General features: G+C 35.4%; 1 protein-coding gene across 1 annotated transcript in view; it reads right to left on the bottom strand.

Moving 5' to 3' along the window:
- Positions 1–21,145, bottom strand: part of LOC121380065 — a 33,639-nt gene extending 12,494 nt beyond the window's left edge. Inside the window, exons 1-5 of the mRNA XM_041508808.1 lie at positions 20,949–21,145; positions 14,333–14,389; positions 12,978–13,150; positions 12,331–12,571; positions 315–453 (exon numbers count right to left, since the gene is read on the bottom strand). Of these exons, the coding sequence (XP_041364742.1) occupies positions 315–377 (63 nt within the window). The 5' untranslated portion in view covers positions 378–453; positions 12,331–12,571; positions 12,978–13,150; positions 14,333–14,389; positions 20,949–21,145. The remainder of the gene's footprint in view (positions 1–314; positions 454–12,330; positions 12,572–12,977; positions 13,151–14,332; positions 14,390–20,948) is intronic.
- Positions 21,146–21,533: the final 388 nt, after the last annotated feature.

The raw sequence follows: 21,533 nt of genomic DNA, 5'->3' as shown, positions 1-21,533 counted from the left end.
TAGTACATGTATTTTTATGTGGACCAGAGGGCGAACTTAGTCAGAAATCTGACTAAATTTGCCAAATTACTATTTTAAAAAATGGGGTCAAGAATAAACCCTGCATGTCATTATTATTGAAGGTGCTATCACAGTTTGATTTACTGAATTATTACTTTTTAAAAATGAAGAGCTCTTACTAATTAAAAAGAAACAGACAAATTTGTGTACATCTGCTCTGAATTTAACAAAAATGAAAGTAAAGTTTTGTTTAACTAAATTCTGATCAAGAAAGTAAAAAGTCAGTGAACCATAAAAATATACAGGTTTCTTACCTTCACTATTTCCACCATGGCATTTGTTACAATCTGGTGGCTCAATAAATGATCAATAATCATCAGCAATCTTTGAGACAATAGCCACACGATTTAACTGAAAGCACTTTGCCTCCATATCCTCGTTTAACAGCAGGCACTGTGAAAGTAAACACAAAAACAGAAAAGATAATAAACAACTAAATAATATGCATTATCATATAATATCTTACATTTTCAGTGCAATCAAAGTATGTGATATTTTTCAGATCACATACTTTAAGAATTTGATAACTTTGCAAATTAGATGTAAATTAATCTCGGTCACGGCACTAGGTTTATTGACATTTAAGCAAACGTACTTGGGTGACACTCCATAATTGACGTATGCATTCATAGTCATCGAATAAAAACATTTCAATGGCAATTTGACACTGAAAGCTATCCAGCGTTCAGAAAACAAAAAAACGTTAAGCCCTAGTTTGTTTTGATGTAAGGACATCCAAAATGATGTCATTTGAGTTTGACCTCATTTCCATTCAAAAATACACCACGCCACATATTCTTACGTCATTTGAATATCTAGTAATGGCAGACTGGAATTAAAGTTGCGTGTACAGTTTACAAAAACATGTTACATTAAGCTTGAGATTATATGATAAAGTTCAAGGTGCAGCAAACTTCTGACAGAGAAGTGAACACCACAAGTCCTGTGATTGGTGATAAATATGAGTGTTGGTTGTAAAAAAAAATAGTTTCATCTGGGCAAAAAATGCATGCAATTTTATTCATCTAGTACAACTGTGTCAAGTAGCCTTGTGCTTGAACCATGTATGGGGTACCTGTAAAAAAAAGTACTCCAATTTTGAGCAAAACTAGGGTAGTCATAGATGCTACCCGCTATCTCAGAAATGAGCAGCTTGACCCTCAATTTTTTTCTGATTCACTTTAAGGGTGAGGGTGGTAGTATTTATATCCATGGCATTTATGTTGATCGATACGCTGCAGGGAAGAGTTTTAGCCACATGTTACTATTGTCGTCTATGGGATTTGATTTGGTAGTATACACCCTATATAGCACATATTCAGTGCATAATAAAAAATATTATGATTTTGTCATTTTATTTAATTAAACTATACTGGTTGATTAATTAACCGTCACTTGACCATGCAAGTTTACAATGGCCTTGACCTTGACAATGATCACTGTACATGGCTCTGAAGGGAGTTTCAATCAAAGTTAGCACTGAGGAAAAGTTGGTTTTGGCCTATAATTCATACTGTAAAGATTTCAATAATTTCTTTTTACATGGTATTTGACTTGCCATATACAACTGCTCTTAAATATGGTATTATATATAGGCAACCTGAACTAAGATTTTAATAGCTATTATTTTTATATTAAAAATAACATGTGCCAATAGTGGGTTAATGTCTTTAGTTTCCATTAACATTATAAATTGTAGAAGCATCACGAGGGGTATATGGCTTTTTATGTACCCTCTGTGTGTTCTTTTAAAGAGCACACAGAGGGTACATAAAAAGCCATATACCCCGAGAGATGCTTCTACAACGAATTTATCTTGCCGACATGTTAAACCATAAAAATAACACCAGACAATAATTGTTAACAATTTATTAACGGAGCCGTACCACGCGGACGCGAACGAAACCACTTGCCAGTGACAAAAGATAGTTCCATCAATAAACGAGTTTTTAACTTCAAATGTTTGTAATACGAAATTGTCTGAAACAGATATTAATATTAATTATCAGAAATGTATGTAGTAAAAAAATAAAAATATTAAAAATAAAAAACAACAACAATCGCGCATTAATACAATAACACCACGACCGTAATTAGGTGGCCGAGTTCAACATTGCAGCTTTTGAAAGTATTGAAATAGTGTATTTTATAGTAAAAATAAAATTAATTATGTATACTTGATTGATTATCAATATTATTTATAATCTAATTATTGCTTTAGCATTAACTGGGGTGGCTGGAAACTGTTGGAAATTACAGACGGGGTATAAGAGAATTTGGCTCCGCCCACAGGGGTATAAGGGATTTGTCTAACGGCAAACAACCAATGAGATTAAAGAATTTTACATGAAGGCGAGATAAAGTTAATTTCTCATGTATAAAATTCTGAAAACTCAAATTTGTAAAGAACTTGATTTTTATTGTCATTTTGACATATTTATAGGGTGCTAAGTTATATTTTAGACACATTTGTAGTTTTAGGCAAAATTTAAAGTAAATTTGAAGAAAAACTTTACTAAAGACATAATTAAATCTGTTGTCACTATTGTGTCTTCTGTTCTTATTTATATATAACAATAATCTTGTTAAACATATATTTAAATCTGCAGATCAAATTTGTGTTTTAATAATCACTTAGTTTGCTCTCATGAAATTCTCATGAGATTCCGAACCAATTTTTTCAGGTTTGATTATCTGCCTTGGAGTAAATTGATAATATATTTTATTGTTAAAGCTGTATTACCCAATGTTACTACTAAATAAAATGCTGGATTACAGATTGTAGGAATACATCCAATATACACATTGTATTCATCTGGATTAGAAAATAATGCAAGAAAATAAATGTTCGGGTAATTACGTCATTTAAAAAGGTTTTTTCAGTAATTAATTTAAAAAAATGTGTGAAAGCTGGATGATATTTTGAGATATATTAAAACCTCCAACTACAGTAGGGTATAAATAAAATATAGTCAGGCATATTGGTGGCTGCCAATGTTTTTGATGGTTCATTATAAAAATCAGCATGGCCGATGATGGATTTAAAATTCCCACATCTACTTGAAGACACCCACATCCAGCATACAGGATTTCTTCCCAACACTAATGTTTAGGACATTAAATCATTACTTCACACAGGTACAGTTATGTTGGTGTTTCTTTCCTCAGACAGTGTATTTTTTTTAATACCGATATTTTTTTGATGAGCCTGTTGAGGTCTTCATAATCTAGGGGTCAGTCAAGTGCATATGATTTAATAGAATTCTTTTCTTTAAAGGGGTAGAGGTACTCTGACTTCTTTGTTGTCTCTACATACATACCTAAGTACACACACACACACACACACAACTGACAGAAAATATCTTCAGGAGTTTTATTTTAAAACATTTTGTTGTTTAAAGGCGAACTGTCACAGATTTAAGGAACTTAAATAAGTAATGGATAATAAATAAAAATTACAGTAACTGTTGGAAACAAAATCTAGCTATCGCATCACCTTAACTGAACCTTAAAGCCGCACACCCTAGTTTCATCCAGCGAAAATAAATTATAATTTGGTTAATCTAAAAACCTGTAACACACTTAGATCACGTTTTTATCAAATGGAGTGAAAAAGCAGGTTTTATATCGATAAATACCATGGGAATCCCCATGTCCCAATTGCTTGAAATAATTTTGAAAGTTAGTATTCTGATGTCACCGGTAGATGTCGCTCGAAGCACAACAATGCCTACGTCACGACAAATTTCACAGACTTGGGGTGCGTTCCTTTCACCTCTCCTGGACAGTTTCCAACTGTTCTGTCCTGGTTGTATTCCCTCTCCAGATATTGTAAGACTTAGCAAAATTATTGGTTTTAAGGGTTTGTAACGTTTTGTATTGAGACACTTACTTGTCTGAACTTTATTGTTACTGAAAATGTTCACGAACTGTGAAGAAAAATCTCACAAATGAACAACAACAAATCGGATGTTGATTGCACGAACCGTGAACGAGAAAACAAACCGAACCAAAATGATAACGGTCACGTGGTATACCAACGTCTGTGACATTGAAATGGAAATATCCCCTCTAAAAATAGATTAGACCTTGTCTGCTCAACGATTTTTTCTCAGAGGCACATGCCATTTATGAAATACAAAAAATGCATTTTGTGGTATTACAAAAACCAGGATTACCAAAAAACAGGTGAATGGAAATGTATATTCTAAATAATAAACGGTAAGTAAAGTGCAATTTTATTTGTGAAAAAATTGGTTTAATAGCGAAAAACAACGCCGTAATGGTTAACAATTAGCCGTAACTAGGGTGTGTCCCTTTAAGTGAAATCCATGTTATCCCTCTCGGCAATTTTAGTTTTTGAATTATGGACCATTGCCATAATTCAATTATTTTTACAAATGTCATTAATAAATGGAGTATGGTGGTTATGAAGATGGTTGAATAAAGTACATTTAGGGACAAATCAAATTATATTTGTTAGACCATTAAATAGGTCAGTGGTCTGTGACAATATGCCTTTAATGTGACATATTGCATTTGTACAAAACTGTGCGCAATATATATGCATTATGAGGTGTACATTATATTAGGTTGCATTGTAGAAACAACAGTTTCAGTGAGGTTGTCAGTTTATGTCAGAATACAACAGATCCTGGTTGTCATAACAACACATAGCTGGACACGTTTTGAAAAATTATGTTATCAGTATTATATAGGTACATAGTACTAAACCAAATAACTTCCAGCTGGGTCAAAGTTCGAGCAATCTGATTAAAATTAGCTCCACTATTACATGTGGAACTAACACCAGCCAGTTGGAGCTCATGTCCACCAATCAAAACCTCACTTGCAGAATCCTGCCAGTGATTAAAAAATAATTTAAAAACATTCCGAATTATCCTGAGGGTATACGATATGTTTCATGTGAATTACGAATGCCTTATTTAGATCAGTAGAACTAATTTTAATCAGATTGCTAACAACACTGCGTAGTCCCCAATGTCCAGGTAACATTTCGTCTGTAAATAATAATTTAAATATTGACCAATCACATTTCGCCTTTTATAACCTTATTTGGGAGCATACAAATTCTAAAAATATCGGGCGAGTCTATTTTAGTGGCCGCAGTACAGCGAACCATACCAATACGTACGGGGTGGGTTATCAGTCTTCAATTTTACATTAAAAATTATTTATTTATTTATAAAAAAACCCCAACTATATCAGTCTTCAGTTTTACATTACAAATTATTTATTTATTTATAAAAAAAACTAAAACTAAATCAGTCTTCAGTTTTACATTACAAATTATTAATTTTTTTAAATAAAACATGTTTTAAGTTATTCGTAATTCACATGAAACATGTCGTATACCCTCAGGATAATTCGGAATGTTTTCAAATTATTTTTAAATCACTGGCAGGATTCTGCAAGTAAGGTTTTGATTGGTGGACATGAGCTCCAACTGGCTGGTGTTAGATCCACATGTAATAGTGGAGCTAATTTTAATTAGATTGAAGTTCGAGGTGCACCCAAGTTTTGATAGAGTCCTGTCATTGGCGATAAATGTGAGTGTGTTGGCTGTAAAAAAATAGTTTCATCTGGGCAAAAAAATGTATGTAATTTTATTTCATCTAGTACCACTTTAAGGGTGAGGGGTGGTAGTATTTATATCTGTGGTGTTTATGTTGATTGATACGCTGCAGGTAAGAGTTTTAGCCACATATATTACTATTGTTATCTATGGGATTTGATTTGGTAGTATACATCCTATAGATATAATTGTTATCATTTTGAACTGTGAATTTACAACAGCAAACTCAAAACACTAAAGATATAAATATGCTACTTTGAACTGTGAACTGTAAACAGCAAAGACAAAATGCTAAAGATATAAATATGTTATCATTTTGAACTGTGAACTGTAAAACAGTGAACACCATTAGAGAGAAGAAGGTGTACATAGTGGTCTTACACCTACCCACAGAGTTGTTAAAACCCGCTCTGCATGGGAGCCGGTACTGGATTGTGAACCCCGTACCTACCAGTCTCATGTCCGATGGCTTAATCACGACACCACCGAGGCTGGTTAGGTTCAGTGCTTTAGGGTATTTTCAGTAATTAGGTTGGGGTTTTTTTCTTTCCAGTAATTAGGTTCAGTGTTTGTTTTTTCAGTAATTAGGTTCATAGTGGTTTGTTTTTCAGTCATTAGGTTCATAGTGCTTTGATTTTTTTCAATGTTCACATTGAGTCTTTTTCCTTTTTTCAGTATTCATGCTGACAGTGTTGTTTGTATTTTTCAATATTCACGTCCACAGCATTTGTCAGCAGGTTTTATTTTTGTTTTGTTTGTTTGTTGTGGAGGTGAAATGTACAGAAAAAAGTCATGGATGAAAAGTTAGGCAAAATTTAGTATGAAAGGGTGTGATTATTTCACCCACGTCTCCCCCTTGCATGATCCCTTTATCAAACATAGAATAAACTTGTTTTTATACCTTATAAACAGCATCAGTCTATTCCAGAATAAATCGAATCACTTAATTACAAAATAGGAAACCATACGAGTGTTAACAGAATAAAACACTTGTTGTGATTGGTTGTCTCTGATGTTTTAAAAGATCACTTTCGAGGAATTATAAAGAAAGATGAAAAAAACAAACAATTGATTTTGTAGTTGAATGAGAATCTCTTTAGTCCTTACAGCTTACATATATTTCAGGGATTACAATATTGTTTTAAAACATTCAAGAAATGTTTGTCATGAACATAATTATTATACTGAAAGGGATGTTTCTAGCTCAGGTTTCAGCCAGCTACATGTATATTCTTTTTATGTAAGAATATGGCTACTAGAGGATGTTGGTATTATTAAAAAACCTGTCAATTAGAGCATTTTCAGGGACCAAAGGATAGTTACGTATTTGGCTTTAAACTGTACCAAATCTAAGGCAATCAATGCTATGCCCAAAACAACTACTATAAATCAGAAGAAAAAAAAATGAGCGTATTAATATGGCGTCATTCATGGCGAATCAAAACTCGTGTAATTTATATGCATGCATTATATTCCAGGTGAGCTTAAAGCTACGTTTTTATTTTTGCGAAATTTACTTGTTGCGCCAATATGTGTATTTGTGAAAGAAAAAAACATATTGCTCTTTTAATCCAGTTTACAGTATATACCAATAATAAACCAGCCCAAATTATGGGCAAATATTTAACAATTGGGATTGGTCAACATGCTTAGCCTACTGGTATATATAAAAATCTTTCTTTACATTATACATGAAATGTTTAAAGATACTATCACAGGCCATAGGATATCAAATTCATGGGGAAACACTTTTTAAGTCCTGTGTCTTGCGATCATGGGAACCAATGGAAAACTGTTTTTAAAAAACTTTATATATATATATATATATATATATATACATACATACATACATACATACATACATACATACATACATACATATATATATATATATATATATATATATATATAATTTCCGTTGAACAGTCTTATTCAATATAATAATCATGGGAATAAAAAATTTGGTTCCATAATTTTACAGACACGATACCGATATGGTACTGAAAATTTCAATCATTTTAGTGAAATCCGAAGGCCTGCTATCAAATATTAAATAAGATGTTTTTCAAGCATGAGTTTTATGTTTACACAATTTCAACTGTCAGAGTTGTAAAGTCATTACAGCTTTTATTAAAGTGTCCATTCTTGTTGTCAATGTTAAAACAAGAGTACTCTGTAGATATCCATCTCAATGCATGTTAAAAATGTTTTTAAACATTTAAAAAAAATAAAACTTCGAAAAATTAAATTAAAATTTTAAAATAATAAAGTTGAAAAACAAATTTTGACGTCCATTGAGGAAACATTCATAGATAGAACTATAAATGACTATAAATAAAGTTGTGTAATTTATATGTATGCATTATATTCCAGGTTAGCTTAAGGCTTGTTATGCCAAGATGTGCATGTGTGAGAGAGAAAAAAAACATCACTCTATTAATCCAGTTTACAGTATATACCCATAATAAACCAGCCCAAATTATGGGCAAATATTTAACAATTGGGATTTGTCAACATGCTTAGCCTACTGGGATATATAAAAATCTTTCTTTACATTATAAGTGCAATGTTTAAAGATACTATCACAGGCCATAGGATTTCAAATATCATGGGGAAACACTTTTTCATTGAATAGTCATATTCGATATAATAATCATGGGAAACAAAATTTTGGTTGCATAATTTTACAGACACGATACCGGAATATACATGAAATCTGAAGGCCTGCTATCAATGACATCAATATTATTGCAATTGTTGTTGCAAAACATACTATACTGAACAAAATAAAAAACTTCCCCTAACTTTGCTTGATGAAAACAAACCGGGGGAATAATTGTTATATATGCGTTTAAAAAGTGTTCCATGATGCATCGTTTGGTGCAAAAATAATGGCCATAGGTTAACAGAAACTGGGAGAAATTTTGATCAAGTGTGGCAGGGGTTAAAAAAAAACCCACCCACTTAATAACGGGTATGACCACCTCTTGAATTGACCACTGCAGTGCATCGCAGGCGCATAGAATTGACTTAAGTGTTGATTTCTGCCTGTGGAATATTGTTCCATTCCTGAATGAGCGCTTGACGAAGTTCGTTGACGTTAGCGGGTGGGTTGGGACGACGCCTCAATCGTCTGTCCAGACTATCCCAGACATGCTCGATGGGGTTGAGATCAGGACTTTTAGCGGGCCAGTCATCAATGAAATCAATGTTATTTGTCCTAAGAAAATTTACAGTGTCTCTAGCTGTATGAGAGGTGGCATTATCATGCTGAAAAATCGAGATGTTGATGTTGTCATGGAACAGAGGAATGACGCGATGAGCGAGAATGTCATCGCGGTAACGTTGAGCATTTAAATTGCCATCAATGACGACTAGTGGTGAACGATAACCATGGGCAATGGCTGCCCAGACCATGACAGAACCCCCACCCCCAAAACGATCTCGTTCAAGAACACAACAGTCAGCATAGCGTTCATTTCTCCTACGGTAGATGCGCACCCTGCCTTCACCACGTTGTAAAGAAAATCTGGATTCATCCGAAAAAAGAACGGTATTCCAGCGTCGCCGTATCCAACGTGTGTGTACATGTGCCCAATTAAGATGATTTAGACGATGACGTTGCGTTAAAACGCATCCGACGTAAAGACGTCGTGGATGTGAACCGTTCTCCCGCAGACGATTACGAACAGTTTGCCCACTGATTCGGTTATTATGAAGCCCAGGTGTGTTAGCAGCGGTAGCAGTGGCAGTTTGGAATCGATTGCGCAAATGCGTGTTCATGATATAGTGGTCTTGACCACGCATTGTAACACGCGGACGTCCACGACGTGGCAAGTCGTTGGTGCTTCCTGTCGTTCGAAATCTTACGCGAAGATTTCGTATCGCTCGACTAGAACTCCCAACATGCCTTGCAACGTCTTCTGTCGACATGCCAGCATTAAGCATGCCAATTGCCCGTTCGCGTAAATTATTGGGTATTCTTGGCATACTAAAAATGCTACAGTGTAAAAAACTTTAATTTTTTTACAAATTTTGAAGCGTTTTCGTTCACTTGACAACAATGTCAGTAAGACAAGTAAAACAAAAAACCGAATACTACACGGGACATGTCGAACCATGCATGCACATGCAAATTGAATTTCACGTTGTCGACGATTAACAGTGCAAAAATAATCGATAAAATTCATGAATCCTGATAATACAGCTCAAGGCTAATACTACCTATATAATTTCATTACATAATGAATTCGTTAACACAACAAATACTATATGTACAAATCGGAAGTTTCTTTTTTTGTTCAGTATAGAAATATGTGTAAACATTACAGGGTTTTTTTTAATTGAAGTGTCCATTCTTGTTGTCAATGTTAAAAAAATGTACCAAACATTGATTTTTATGTGCATCTTAAAAAGTTACATGTATCTGAAACATCACACCTCAACCTGATGTTCATCTTAAAACTGTAGGGTACTTTGATAGGTGGGAAATTATTTAACATTAAATTTTGAGCTAGGCCTGCAGTTTGTAGTTCGACTGGTATATAGGCACTTTACATGCGTGGTGAGTGCAGGCAATTACCCCATTTAATTATTTAATTCCTACTTCATGCGGCGTATTGTCATAGTAAGTGAATCTACGAATGTCAAGCGTAGCCTGCCCAGAGGCAATTAGATGCATTCCAGAGTCATACTTTCTTAACTGATTCAAAGTAGAGATGTTGGGACTGAAAGGGTGTGAAGATCGGTAATTTGCTGCAACTTGTCGCCGTTGTTAAAATATCCCTTTTTATACAATAGTAAACATTTACTGTGGCCGCTTAATACAGGTATTTTAGTGATTTGGGATCCGGTTTAGGTGGCCGCGTCAGACAGGTAGCCGTTTATTACAGGGGCATTTACATTATATAGGTTAGGAATGTTAATATTTTTCTTTAAGGGTGCAGCCAAAACTCATTAACCCCAATTTCCCCCTTTTTTTATACTTTTGGCGTTAATATTCAAAATTTCCAAATTGACCATATTTGTTAGGTTATCCCTGTCCCGAGTCAGACCCCCGATCCTATCGGAGGCCGGGCTCAGGATAGGCATGTTCGAAACCCTATTGGTATATGGACACGTTAAACCAGTTACTAAGCTAAGCTCACCCGTTTGTTGTACTGTACATGTATACCTGTAATGTCTCACCTGTCTGTTCTACTGTATACCTGTAATCTCTCACCCGTTTGTTCTACTGTATACCTGTAACTGTATACCTGTAATCTCTCACCTGTTTGTTCTACTGTATACCTGTAATCTCTCACCTGTTGTTCTGCTGTATACCTGTAATCTCTCACCTGTTTGTTCTACTGTATTCCTGTAATCTCTCACCCGTTTGTTCTACCGAATACCTGTAACCTCTCACCGGTTTGTTGTACTGTATACCTGTAATCTCTCACCCGTTTGTTGTACTGTATACCTGTAATCTCTCACCTGTTTGTTCTAATGTATACCTGTAATCTCTCACCTGTTTGTTGTACTGTATACATGTAATCTCTCACCCATTTGTTGTACTGTATACCTGTAATGTCTCACCCGTTTGTTGTACTGTATACCTGTAATCTCTCACCCATTTGTTGTACTGTATACCTGTAATCTCTCACCTGTCTGTTCTACTATACACCTGTAATCTCTCACCTGTTTGTTGTACTGTATACCTGTAATCTGTCACTGGTTTGTTGTACTGTATACCAGTAATCTCTCACCTGTCTGTTGTACTGTATACCTGTAATCTATCACCTGTCTGTTGTACTATATACATGTATCTGTAATCTCTCACCTGTTTGTTGTACTGTATACCTGTAATCTATCACCGGTTTGTTGTAATGTATACCAGTAATCTCTCACCTATCTGTTCTACTATATACCTGTAATCTCTCACCTGTCTGTTGTACTGTATACCTGTAATCTCTCACTGGTTTGTTGTACTGTATACCAGTAATCTCTCACCTGTCTGTTGTACTGTATACCTGTAATCTCTCACCTGTCTGTTGTACTGTATACCTGTAATCTATCACCGGTCTGTTGTACTATATACATGTATCTGTAATCTCTCACCTGTTTGTTGTACTGTATACCTGTAATCTATCACTGGTTTGTTATACTGTATACCAGTAATCTCTCACCTGTCTGTTCTACTATATACCTGTAATCTCTCACCCGTCTGTTGTACTGTATACCTGTAATTTCTCACCCGTCTGTTGTACTGTATACCTGTAATGTCTCACCTGTTTGTTGTATTGTATACCTGTAATCTCTCACCTTTTTCTTGTACTGTATACCTGTAATCTATCACCAGTTTGTTGTACTGTATACCAGTAATCTCTCACCTGTCTGTTCTACTACATACCTGTAATCTCTCACCTATTTGTTGTACTGTATACCTGTAATCTATCACTGGTTTGTTGTACTGTATACCAGTAATCTCTCACCAGTCTGTTGTACTGTATACCTGTAATCTCTCACCTGTCTGTTGTACTGTATACCTGTAATCTCTCACCTGTCTGTTGTACTGTATACCTGTAATCTCTCACCTGTCTGTTCTACTGTATACCTGTAATCTCTCACCTGTTTGTTGTACTGTATACCTGTAATCTCTCACCTGTTTGTTGTACTGTATACCTGTAATCTCTCACCTGTTTGTTGTTCTGTAGTCACATGGCCCGTGTTGGGCCCATGGGTAGACTCAGAATTGGCGTCAATCTGCAGGAAAGTGTAGGAAGGGTCTAGAGACTTCATGGTGTTCTCCAATTTCTCACAGAGATCCTGGTGGCCCGTCAGAACCAAGGCCTGACAGAAAACAGAAAACGTTCCCTTTTGTCGCCTCACCAGGATGTCAAGAAGTGCCCGTATCTTATCCGACCGGGTTCCTTTGACCTATCAAATGGCAAGAATAACAAAACACAGAGAAGTTTTAAAAACTTGTATAGCATTTTCAACATATTACCATATGACTTCACTACATCATAGTACATGTATTTTCATGTGGACCTGAGGGTGAACGTAGTCAAAATTCTGACTAAATTTGCCAAGTTACTAAAAAAGAAATGGGGTAAAGAATAAACTGCATGTCATTATTATTGAAGGTCCCATCACAGTTTGATTTACTGAATTATTACACTTTTTAAAAATGAAGAGCTCTTACTAATTAAAAAGAAACAGACAAATTTGTGTACATCGATCAGCTCTGATTTAACAAAAATAAAAGTAAAGTTTTGTTTAACTAAATTCCTATCAAGAAAGTAAAAAGTCAGTGAACCATAAAAATATACAGGTTTCTTACCTTCACTATTTCCATCATGGCATTTGTTACAATCTGTTGGCTCAATAAATGATCAATAATGAAATTCAAACTGTTCTCATCAGAAATGTTTGACACAATAGCCACACGATTTAACTGAAAGCACTTTGCCTCCATATCCTCTTGTTTAACAGCAGGCATTGTGAAAGTAAAAACTGAAACAGAAAAGATAATAAACAACTAAATAATATGCAATATATTCCAAGACATTTTAGTAATACTGTAATACAGCAAATACACACAAAAAAAGAAGATATAAATATGTTATCATTTCAAACTGTGAATTGTAAACAGCAAACATAAAATATTAAAGATATAAATGTTATCATTTTGAACTGTGAATTTACAACAGGCAACTCAAAACACTAAAGATATAAATATGTTACATTGAACTGTGAACTGTAAATAGCAAACACAAAACACTAAAGATATAAATGTTATAATTTTCAACTGTGAATTTACAACAGCAAACTCAAAAACACTAAAAATATAAATATGTTACTTCAAACTGTGAACTGTAAACAGCAAATACAACACTTAAGATATAAATATATTTATCATTTTGAACTGTGAACTGTAAAACAGCAAACACACAACACTAAATATGTTGTCATTTTGAACTGTGAACTATAACACAGTAAACACAACACGAAATATGTAAAATACTGCCAGACACATCTTAAATAATTTATGAAAGTATAGGAAGGGGGAGGGTCAGTATTCATCTAAACAGGGTCTTTTATTATTTCAGCATTTCATGTTGAAGTGGGTTTTTGTTATGCTTTTTTCCACAATCATGTTCAGTTTTTTTCTGTAATTAGGTTCAGTGCTTTGGAATGTTTTTCAGTAACTAGGTTCACAGTGTTTTTCTTTTTTCAATATTCACATTGACAGTATTTGCCAGCAGGTTTTATTTTTGTTTGGGTGCAGGACAGTGCCCAGTGGTACAGCGTTCGCTCGATGCGCGCTTGGTGTGGGATCGATCCCCATCGGTGGGCCCATTGGGCTATTTCTCGTTCCAGTCAGTGCACCACGACTGGTATATCAAAGGCCGTGGTATGTACTACCCTGTCTGTGGGATGGTGCATATAAGAGATCCCTTGCTGCTAAATGGAATGAGTAGAAGTGGCGACAGCGGGTTTTCTCTCTCAATATCTGTGTGACGCCATATATAACCGTAAATAAAAAGTGCTGAGTGCATCGTTAAATAAAACATGTCTTTCTTTCTTTATTTTTGTTTTGCTAATATTTGTGTTGAAAATGTTGGTTGTTTTTTCAGTATTCATTTTGAAAGTGTTTGAAGGTTTTTTACTGTTTTGAAATAGGTACCAAATTACCGAATGTGGTGCTGCTAGTTATGACGGAAGAATTTAAGGCCGAGCCAGTTGAGGAAACTGCAAAAGACGACGACAATCAGAGTACTGGGAATGAGAAGAAGATAATAATTCAGCGATTCAGGACATACGTCACCACAATCCTGAAAGAAAAAACACATGTTATAAATAATAATACTTTTTAGAAAATGTGGTCACGTGATCTTTGGACAAAATGGAGGCGAAATGTACAGATACGTTCAAGAGAAAAAAAAAGTCATTGTCATTTTTTTTTTTCAAAAGAAGGTGACTTAGAACTTCACCATGCATGAAAAAGTTGGCGAATTTAGTATGATAGGGCGATTATTTCACCCACGTTGCCCCCTTGCGTGATCCCTTTATCAAACATAGAGTATACTTGTTTCTATACCTTATGAACCGCATCAGTCTATTCCAGAATAAATCGAATCAATTAATTACAAAATAGGAAACCATACAAGTGTTAACAGAATAAAACACTTGTTGTGATTGGTTCTTTGTGATGTTTTAAAAGATCACTTTCGAGGAATTATAAAGAAAGATGAAAAAAAAAGCCCAATTGATTTTGTAGTTGAATGAGAATGTGTTTAGTCCTTATAGCTTACATATATTTCAGGGATTACAATATTGTTTTAAAACATTCAAGAAATGTTTGTCATGAACATAATTATTATACTGAAAGGGATGTTTCTAGCTCGGGTTTCAGCCAGCTACATGTATATTCTTTGTATGTAAGAATATGGCTATTAGTATTAGAGGATGTTGGTATTATTAAAAAATCTGTCAATTAGAACATTTTCAGGGACCAATTGAATTGAATCGGTGTTTAACGACACCCCAGCACAAATAATACATCGGCTATTGGGTGTCATACAATGGTAAAAATAAAAGGTTAGGTTAAAAACAGTGTATAGAGCTGTGCGGTGGTACATGAAATTTGAAATGTTAAGTCAAAGACAGTGTAAAGAGCTGTACAAAATAATACATATCACATTTGTTATAAAGGTAAAATTCATGTTACAAATCAAATATTACACAAAAGTAAATATAAATTTGGAATAAAATCCAATTTCTTTTAAAAACTTTAGTACAAGTTCAGGGTGGAATCTAAAGGAATATATCATTTCTAGTCTGGACCAGATGATTACACTCCACCAAAATATGGTGCACCGTCAGTGTACACTGACAATGCTCACACTGAGGTGGAGGATCCTTCTTGAGGTAATGTAAGTATGTCCGATGCGAGCACGACACAAGACTATTTCATCCCTTCTGCACCGCCTATAAGAGGACTGCCACTCTCTCAGGACTGGCTTAACAGAATGAAGCTTGATCGCGACCGCAACGTTCCAATCATCTTGCCAAGTAGAAAAGATATAATTATTTACATGATGTTTGAGATCACTATAGGGAATACCAGCATTGGCACGTGGCAAAGTCAAAGCAGACTTGGCAGCACAATCTGCCTTTTCATTGCCTCTGATGCCAACATGGCTGGGTACCCAACAAAACACAATATTCTTATTGTTAATAGATAAAAAGACACACTTTCGTATCAGCATCCCAATTAAGGGATGTTCCAGCTCATATATTGTAAAGACTGGAGACACGAAAGTGAGTCGGTATAGATTATAAATTTAGAGGAGCTAGAGTTTTTTATTTCCTCTAGGGCTTTAATAATTGCCCAAGTTTCGGCACTAAATATAGATGCCAAATCAGGCAATCTCATAGAGATTATTTTGTCTGATGGAAAAACTGTGGCACAAGTCACAGAATTCCCATCCCGTGACCCATCCGTGTAAATAGGGATGTAGTCACAGTATTTCTCTTTTATTTCTATAAAATATTGGTTATAAATAATTGGATCCGTGCGATCTTTCTTCAGATGAACGAGATCCAACACAATTTTAGGTGGTTTTATGTACCAAGGTGGCAAAACAAAATATGAAGGTGTTTCCAAAATGTCTGAAAGATCAATGTTGGAAGCAGATAAAAGCTGCCTAATGCGAAGACCAAATGTGCAGATTGCATTTGGCTTCGCATCAAACAACTTCATAAATCGGTTGTCAAAGATAGCGTTATGGGTGGGGTGTTTTGGCATTGACTTTATCTTGGTAGCATACTGCAGAGACAGCTTTGCACGTCTAGCACCCAAACTAGGTTCGTGTGCATCGACGTACAAACTTTCCACAGGAGATGTTCTGAAAGCACCAAGACAAAGCCTAAGTCCCTGGATGTGTATGGGATCAAGCATCTGCAAGTAAGTCTTGCGTGCCGACCCATACACAATAGAGCCGTAATCTAGTTTAGATCTAATCAAAGATCGATACAGTCGGAGCATAACCTTATGGTCTGCTCCCTACTCTGTGCTGGCAATAACTTTAAGAATATTTAGGGCCTTTAGCCCTTTCTTTTTAACATATTTTAAATGAGGTATGAAAGATAGCTTTCTGTCAAATATAATTCCCAGAAATTTGGTCTCCTCGACCACGGGAATCTGGCTTTTGTCCAGAAACAGCTGAGGGTCTAGGTGGTGACCTCTTTTCTGGCAGAAGTGCATACAGACCGTTTTTGACTTTGAGAATCGAAAGCCATTGTCAGTTGTCCATTGTTGAAGCTTATTCAAACAAAGCTGCAACTGACATTCAATGATACTCATATTGGACGACCTGTAACAAATCTGAAAATCGTCAACGTATAGTGAGCAATCGACACCAGGTTTTAAACACTGGGCGATGCTGTTAATTTTTATTAAGAATAGGGTAACCGACAGGATGCTACCTTGGGGCACCCCCATGTCTTGTGAGTGGGAATTTGAAAACGTGGATCCCACTCGCACTTTAAAAATTCTATCTTTTAAAAAGTTAGAAATAAAATTTGGAAGAAGACCTCTTAGGCCCATGCCATGGAGGTCTTTTAAAATCCCATACTTCCATGTGGTATCGTAGGCCTTTTCCAAATCAAAGAAGACTGAAACCAGGTGTTGATTATTGACGAAGGCCTCGCGACAAAACGTTTCAAATCGAACGAGATGATCAACCGTACCTCGACTGGATCTGAACCCACATTGCACGTTAGTAAGCAATTTGTGGGACTAGAGAAACCAGACAAGTCTACGATTGATCATTCGTTCCATAGTTTTGCAGATGCAGCTTGTGAGAGCGATGGGGTGGTAACTGGTAGGGTCAGTAGGATCCTTGCCAGGCTTTGGAATAGGAATTATAATAGCCTTCCTCCAATCAGAAGGAAAGTCACCAGAACTCCAGATTTTATTGAAGATGTTCAAAAGAAGTAAAAGAGAAGATTTGGGTAAGTGTTTTAGTAGTTAGTAATGTATTTCATCTGGTCCCACCGAAGTATCATGGGCTTTTCGAAGAGCATCCTGCAACTCCTCCGAAGAGAAGGGCCTGTTGTATACTTCAGCATTCTCAGATGAAAAATTAATAGGTTGCTTTTCAGCTTTAGTACGGACAGATGTAAAAGCATCTGAGCTGAAAGCAGAAGAGGAGTTATGAGAAAAGTTGTCTGCCAGTGCATTGGCGATGTCACGATGAGATGTGACGTTTGTGTCATTGACAGACAAATGATGGACAGTACTACTGGATTCTTTTCCCTTGATTTTACGGATCCTATTCCACACAGATTTCACAGAGGTTTGGGAATTCAACTTGGAGACATATTTTCTTCAAGATGTTTTCTTACTTTGTCTGATCTCTCTGCGGGCCTTTGCCTTAGCAATACGATAGGCAGAGAGGTTGTCCCAGGTGGGTTCCCGTTTAAACCTCTCAATGTACCAAAGGATAGTTAAGTATTGGGCTTTAATTTGCACCAAATCTAAGGCAATCAATGCTGTGCCCAAAATAACTACCAGGGGTTTCCCCAGGGCCGTTAGGCATAGTGGCCCGAACACGCCTTGGTCCGTAAAGTAAGTGCTTTGACGGTGTGGAAGCGCCTTAAATCAACTGCTGCTATGCCTTGAATTGAAGTGCTTTAGAAAAACAATTATCACAAGTACGAACGTGGCAGTCGACTACCGCTTGCAAACAACTTGTTGTCTACTGTAAATTAGAAGACAAAAATGTGAGCATATTAATATGGGGTCATTCATGGCGAATCTAAAGTTGTGCAATTTATGTGTTGCGCAATTTATATGTATGCATTATATTCCAGGTTAGCTTAAGGCTTATGGGGTCATTCATGGCGAATCTAAAGTTGTGCAATTTATATGTTGTGCAATTTATATGTATGCATTATATTCCAGGTTAGCTTAAGGCTTGTTGCGCCAAGATGTGCATGAATGAGAGAGAGAAAAAACATCACTCTATTAATCCAGTTTACAGTATATACCCATAATAAACCAGCCCAAATTATGGGCAAATATTTAACAATTGGGATTGGTCAACATGCTTAGCCTACTGGTATATATACAAATCTTTCTTTACATTATACATGCAATGTTTAAAGATACTATCACAGGCCATAGGATTTCAAATTCATGGGGAAACACTTTTTCAGTCCTGTGTCAGGAACCAACCGAAAACTGTTTTTTTTTAAAATTATATATATATATATATATATATATATATATATATATATAATTTCCGTTGATCAGTCTTATTCAATATAATAATCATGGGAAACAAAATTTTGGTTCCATAATTTTACAGACATGCTACCGATATGGTACCGAAAATTTCAATCGTTTTAGTGAAATCCGAAGGCCTGCTATCAAATATTAAATAAGATGTTTTTCAAGCACAAGTTTTATGTTTACACAATTTCAACTGTCACAATTGTAAAGACATTACAGCTTTTATTAAAGTGTCCATTCTTGTTGTCAATGTTAAAACAAGAGTACTCTGTAGATATCCATCTCAATGCATGTTTAAACATTTTTTTTAAATAAAACTTCAAAAAATTAAATTAAAATTTTAAAATACTAAAGTTGAAAAACAAATTTTGACGTGCATTGAGGAAACATTCATAGATAGAACTATAAATGAATCTTTACTGCAGGACATGTAATTTATGAGAAATGAAGCTATATTTGTACAATCAATGTTGAGCTAAATGCAAAAGTGATGCCGCAGCCAACGAAAAAGTAACACCTAGATACTTCATCTTTTTAGTTTGTACTTGTATTGTACAGGTAGGACAAAAATCACCAGAATTAGCAATATCTTGTTGACAAATGATATGGTTACTGGTTATAAAAGTATAGTATATGAATATTGTATGAGAAAATTTTTTTGCACAATGACAGTGCAATTAATTAGGATTTTATGCACTTATTTTGATGATGAAAATACTTAAAACCAGTAAATATCATTGGTTTCATAAACTAACAGTGTTTCATTAGTAGTATTTGATATACATATCATTTATTAGTTGTATAAGTGAACTGGGCAAAACGTCACGTCCTGGCTTGTACTGAAATTTTTAAAAGTAAATGTTACATCATAAAGAATATTTTTTTAGTAAATTGCTATATGGCATTTAGAAATAGACTGGATATTGTGTTAAACAATGTATTTCAATAAGCAAACATTCTACCAGGAGAGCAGAGTTTTGGAATTGACTGCAGTGTTAAAAAAAAAATCATGTCCATTTTCGGCACGTCCTGACACATTTTACTTTTCACTTTATAAGTCTTTTTTTTTTTTTTTACAAAAACCCAAAATTAGGCCTGACATGCTACTACTACTATATGTAATGATAAAACTGCATTTCCATTTAAAAAGGACTTTTAGTTAAGGTGATCATAAGAGTCATAATGTCACATCCTGGCTTCAATTATTACCACGGAATGGCCCAGTACCGGTGAGGTACATGATACGCCCATCAGAAGTTTGATGGAAAAAATATATCTACATTAATAAATATGTTACAGGCATGATTCCATTCTTATTATGTGAAATGTTTGCAATGGGATGGATGAACAGTTTGTTTTGGACCAACCACCATCCCAAGTTGTTCCTACATGTGGTTTGATGGTCCTGTATGCAAGATATGGTCCGGACACAGATTTACTGTTATGTGCAGTAGACCATCAAACATAGGTCATAGTGACCTAGTAATAGTACGTGACAAACCACCATCCCATGATATTCCTACATGTGAGATTTGATGAGTCCTGTATGCATCTGTATTCAAAATATGGTCCAGACAAAAAAAGTTAACAAACGGACGGACAATACCATTGAAAGGCGTATAAAAAATGCACCAAACATTGATTTTCCTGTGTATCTTAAAAAGTGACATGTATCTGAAACATCACACCTCAACCTGATGTTCATCTTAAAACTGTAGGGTACTTTGGTAGGTGGGAAATTATTTAACATTATTTTTAGCTAGGCGGGCAGTTTGTAGTTCGGCTGGTATAGGCACTTTACAAGGGTTGTAGCGAGTGTGGGCAATTACCCACCTTAAAACACAAGGCCTGCATATTAAAAGTTTGTTTGTTTTGTTTAACGACACCACTGCTGGAGCACATTGATTAAATAATCATCGGCTATTGGATGTCAAACATTTAGTAATTCTGACATGTACATGTCGTCATCAGAGGAAACCCACTACATTTTTCATAATGCAGTGAGAATACCTGTCAACTGTCACGCATTTGGCGTGAGTCTCACACTTATGTAAACAGATCACGCTCTCACGCAACACTACACAGTGTTCTTGCTGCTCCATTTAAGCGGGGCGGCCCGCCCTGCTATTACATTTTGCCGCCCTCCTTTCACGTTCTCCGCCCTCCTTTATTTTTCTGAGACCCTACTATATTTTCCAGCACTTTTTCCACACATAAAAAAAACAACGATCAGTCTGCCCACTGGACATCAAAGGAAACAAGCCGCGTTGTGTACGAAAACGCAACTGACGAAACATGTTTACGACGGTTACCGTTACATAATTTAATAGTATTTTTAACAGCCTCTATTTTGTCCTATACCTGTATCCATTTGTATGTTTAATACAAACAATAAAAGTTATATTTTATTTGAGCAATGAAAACATTTTAATTTTTTATGGCTTCGGCAATCTCCGACTGGAAAAACCCCACTTATTTGGCGCCAAATTTGTCACGTGATCAGAACGGTCACTCCATCTTTTGTTTCCACTAACTGTCGTCTGATATTTTGTCCTCAGTTACAGATATAACTGATTGTAACTGACGATTTTTACT

Source organism: Gigantopelta aegis, chromosome 8 (assembly GCF_016097555.1).
Source record: "Gigantopelta aegis isolate Gae_Host chromosome 8, Gae_host_genome, whole genome shotgun sequence".
Classification (NCBI taxonomy): Eukaryota; Metazoa; Mollusca; class Gastropoda; order Neomphalida; family Peltospiridae; genus Gigantopelta; species Gigantopelta aegis.
This window is presented reverse-complemented; position numbering and strand designations above follow the sequence as displayed.